The sequence below is a fragment of the Amborella trichopoda genome, chromosome 7, assembly GCF_054954075.1.
Source record: "Amborella trichopoda isolate Santa Cruz 75 chromosome 7, AtrichopodaSantaCruz75HAP2 v2.0, whole genome shotgun sequence".
Taxonomy (NCBI): domain Eukaryota; kingdom Viridiplantae; phylum Streptophyta; class Magnoliopsida; order Amborellales; family Amborellaceae; genus Amborella; species Amborella trichopoda.
Genome location: NC_142342.1, coordinates 41,357,840 through 41,362,683, shown reverse-complemented (window position 1 = coordinate 41,362,683; position 4,844 = coordinate 41,357,840). Strand labels below are relative to the sequence as shown.

The window sequence follows — 4,844 nt, the reverse complement described above, 5'->3', positions numbered from 1 at the left end:
AAAGAGGAAAAAAAGAAAAAATAAAGTTGATAGCAGCTTCAAAACCATGAACTCATCTTTTTTATCCTATCCATAGTCTATATTCGTAAGTCAATAAAACTGAATCCGCACCACTGTTTAACTAGAAAACAAGTCTCAAAGCATTTTGGATTCATGGTTTTTTGACACCGCCAACCAGAGTGGGTGGGCTGGTGTTCGATGCAACAATGGTGGATGCATAATTGAGATAAGCCTTTCAAATTTTGGTTTGAGAGGTACTCTCGATAAATTCACCTCCTTTTCATTACCCTATTTAACCCACCTCAATCTTAGTTCGAACAATCTTAAAGGTAGAATCCCCAAGTCCATTGGCACTCTTTCAAACCTCAGTGTATTGGATTTGGGCAGCAACATATTTACATGTTTGGTGCCATTGGAGATTGGCAATCTCACAGATCTTCAAAGCATTTCTCTCACAATCAACTCCCTCTCTGACCCGATCCCTTATCAGCTTGGTAAATTGAAATATGTAAGGTTCCTAGACTTCGAAAAAAACCACCTGACTTCTCCCGACATGACAAGATTTCTGAACATTACTTACCTTTCTCTACGTGATAATTCTTTAACAGAGTTCCCAACTTTCATTTTTGGATGTGAGAATTTGGTACACATAGATTTATCACAGAATTAAATAATTGGTCCCATTCCAGTTGAGCTCAAGAAGCTAACAAAATTGCAAGAACTTATGATACATGGCAACAATTTCACAAGTTCAATTCCTCATGAGATTGGCTTAATCTCTAGTCTCCGAACGCTCAAATTGAGTTATAATTCTTTTATGGGTGGACCCATCCCTGTGTCCCTTGGGCAACTTCAGGCTCTTCAGACTCAATACCTCTCCATGTTAATTAAGAAGTAGACTCTACATAAATTTTTTCTTCTAATTAAAGAGTGATTTATGTATGGATCTTAAATTTTTTCCTACAGTACCAAATACTCCGGTTTTCAGTAGAAATTACAAAACATGTCGGTCAACCCACGTTTTTGTATTTTTTTTTCAAAATTAGCTCATCCTCATACCCAATTTTAATTTGTTTTTTTAGGTTTTTTGTTAGTTTTAATTTTAATTTTAGTTTCCCTACAAAAAAAAAATCTAAAAAATTAAAGTTAAAAATTCGGTCTTAGGATAGAATCCTCATACTCATCCTAGGACTGAGGGACAATTCTAAAAGAAAAAAAAACCAAATGCGATTGACCGACCTTCGTAATTTTTGCCTGAAAAGTATTTTTGGAGAAATTTTCGGGTCTATACGTAAATTTTTACCATGACGACATCCGCATGTCCTGTTATGAGATTTTGAGGTGTATGGAGAGAGAGACCCCTGCAAAAGAATAATGCCGGAGAATAATATGAAAGAGAGAGAGCAGGCCAAACACAGTTGAAGTCTATGTCGAAATTTGACTCAGCATTCACACCTTCCTCTCACTCAATACGTTTTAAACACATTCTATACACAATCCAGTAGGCAACCTTAAGAAACATTAAGAAGCCATGGAAATGGTGGTGAGATTTCCAATCCTTATCCTTTTTTCACATTTACCTTGGTCCTTCTCATTTGATCCTCTGGTTCGCCAATGGTTGAATTAGAAACCAAAGCACGGCTCAACTGAAAAACCAGTCCGATAAATCAGAATCTCGACTCATGGGTTTTCTATGCTGACAACAAGACTGGCCATTGTGATTGGGTTGGTATACGATGCAACAATGGCAGAAGCATAATCGAGATTAAGCTCTCAAATTTCAGTCTGAATGGGACTCTCAACCAATTGAACTACTTATAATTGCCCAATTTAACCCGCCTCGATCTCAGCTTGAACAGTCTTGAAGGTAAGATCCCAATGACCATCGGCACTCTTCCAAAACTCAGGTTCTTGGATTTGGGTCACAACAATTTCACTGGTTTGGTGCCTATGGAGATTGGTAAACTCACGGAGCTCCATTTCGTTTCTCTAGAAGACAATTGGCTCGACAGACCAATTCCATACCAACTTAGTTGCCTACAAAAATGCAAAAGGTACAGCACCTGGACCTCGGGGCCAACTTCTTGACATCCCCTGACTCTTCGAGAGTTTTTGGAATGGCATCGCTCACAAAACTATCCCTACTTTTAAATTCCCTCACAGATTTCCCAACCTTCATTTTCCACCATAAGAAGTTGGTGTACTTGGATTTATCTCCGAATGAGCTCAATGGTTCAATCCCAAATCTCTCAGTGACCTCAACCTCTCTATCAATTCCTTTCAGGGCCACATTCGGTCTGAACTTCGTGTTGAATGGTGATAGAGAAATCCCCTTTTGGATGCTTTTATATTTTTCCCATTTGTTTTGGGATTTTTTTTCCCTACAATTAGATCACTTGTATAAAAGCAAAAAAAGATTTTTTGAGATCTACGATTGTTCTTGTCTCTCTAGAAAAGCGTCTCTCTAATTTTCTCTCATCAATATGTTTTCCATCTCTAATTTATTTTTTAAATTGTTGCATAAAATCTTTGAACGTAATATTAAATTATCGATTTTACATATTCGATATTGAGTTTGTGATATTCGGTGAACAATTGAAGTTTCGGATATTCGAATCTCCAACACTTCGGAATCTTGTGAAACTGGAGGATCTCATACTAGGTGAGAACAATCTCACATGCACAATTCGTCATAAGATCGGTTTAATCTCTGACCTTTTAAGTACTCGAGCTCTATAAAAACCCACTGATTGGACCCATCCCTGCATCTGTAGGATGACCATATGCTCTAGAAAGACTGGACCTTCACAATTTTGGATTAAATTCTAGCATCCCATCTGAACTGGGGTAATGCAAAAACTTGAGATTCTTAGACTTGGGTCAAGTTCTTTACCACCATCATTGGCTTCCTTGCACAGAATTGAGGAGCTGGATATTGGTGGCAATGCTACTATAGGAGAAATCCCTGGCCATTTTTTTTTCCAATTCGCTCGATCTTGTTATTTTGCAACTCCAGGAAAACTTGCTCGTAGGACCAATCCCATCAGAAATTGGCCTTATGAAAAAGGTTGGCTTCTTATACTGATTTACAAATCAAACTTCTGGATCAATACCTCCTGAGATATGGCATCTCATAGATCTTACGGAATTGGATCTTTCAGATAACCTGCTTGACGGTTCTCTTCCTTCCTCAATTAGAAACATAACAAAGCTTACTATGTTGAACCTATTCGGGAACCAGTTACAGGAACTCTACCTGTTGAGATAGCGACTCTCAAATCCATACTAACCATTGACTTGAGTGAAAATAGGTTTCAAGGCCCATTGCCGAGCCGCTTATCTCACCTAAGAAGTCTAGGGCTTTTCTACATCTTCAGCAACTTCTCCGAAAATATTCCATTGGATTTTGGCCAAAATAGTTATTTAGTAAATGTGAGCTTCTCAAACAACAGCTTCTCCGGTGCATTGCCCCCACAAATTTGCAAAGGCAAGAAGCTAATATACTTTATGGCTGATGACCAGTTCCGGAAAGCTTGATGAATTGTGAGACCTTAGTTAGAGTCCGATTGGAATGGAATCTTACCACTCCGAATTTGTCAGAGTTTTCATCCTAATACCCACATTTGGATTTCTTGTCTTTGTCTGACAATCAACTTTTTGGTTCGATACCAATAAACATTGGTGAGCTCATTCCTAATCTAGGAACTTTACTCCTTTCCAATAACGGGGTTAAGGGAGCCATTCCCACCTCCATAGGGAGCATGATGAATTTGGGAGTTCTCAGTCTTTCCAAGAAATGAACTGACAGGTTCCTGCTAGCTTAGGAACCTCGTCGGTCTTCGTTTTTTGTTCCTAGCTAACAACATGTTACAAGGCGAGATCCCGTTCTTATTGAAACATTGTTCGAAAGTAGAGATTCTTGATCTAGGTGAGAATTAAATATCAGTAAATCTTCCATCTTGGATTTGTGAGATTTCCGCTCTTCGTATTCTCCGTCTACGATCTAACGGGTTGGTGGGAACCATTCCCCCAAATATGAAACTGCTCACTTCTCTCCAGGTACTGGACATTGCTGGAAACAATCTAATGGGCACAATCCTTGGCATGTTTGAGAATTTCACTACAATGATCATTAAAGATGCAAGAAAAAGCTTGAACATAAGTGGTTCGTATTATTTTGAGAGTATCAATATCGTAATAAAAGGAAAAACGCTGGAATTTAAGACGTCTCTTTTTCTCATGAAAACCATAGACATCTCGAATAATAATTTATCAGGGGTGATTCCTGAAGAACTAACAAGATTCATAGGCTTGGTGGTGTTCAACCTGTCAGGAAACCATTTCATGGGGGAATAATCATTTCATGGGGGAATATTCCTGGGAACATCGACAGATTGCAAGAACTCGAATCACTAGACTTATCAAGAAACTTACTTTCAGGCGGCATCCCTCCAAGCTTGTCCTCTATGGCATCCTTGAGCTATTTGAACTTATCCTACAACAATTTGTCGGGACTCATTCCCTCTAGTGGCCAAATGAGCACATTCGATGCAACAGCATACAATGGGAACAAATATCTATGTGGTTCTCCATTCCCCAAAAAGTGTTATGGTGATGAATCCTTTCGAAATTTGAGCAAAGATGAGGATCTCGGAAGTGGGTCAATGGAGGTTCCATGGTTTTGGATGAGTGTGGCTTTGGGATTTGGATTTGGAATTGGTGGGTTTTTCTCAGTTCTACTTGCTAAATGGCTATGGACTGCCATGGTCTTCAAATTCATGGATGGCATTGCAGAATCTTTTGTTTCAAGGTTGCAAAAATTGATGGGCAATTGTAAGTGGTAA

The 4,844-nt window shown here is 38.8% G+C and overlaps 1 protein-coding gene across 1 annotated transcript; it reads left to right on the top strand.

The window, feature by feature from the left end:
• Positions 1 to 673: 673 nt before the first annotated feature.
• LOC110007703 (uncharacterized) lies at positions 674 to 4,844 on the top strand (the record flags this gene model as incomplete). Its single annotated transcript, XM_088871075.1, is given in 7 exon segments — positions 674 to 882; positions 1,851 to 2,054; positions 3,097 to 3,258; positions 3,453 to 3,531; positions 3,687 to 3,761; positions 3,829 to 4,106; positions 4,334 to 4,844. Coding segments are annotated over 7 exon segments (1,518 nt in total), but the record flags the coding sequence as incomplete, so codon positions are not given.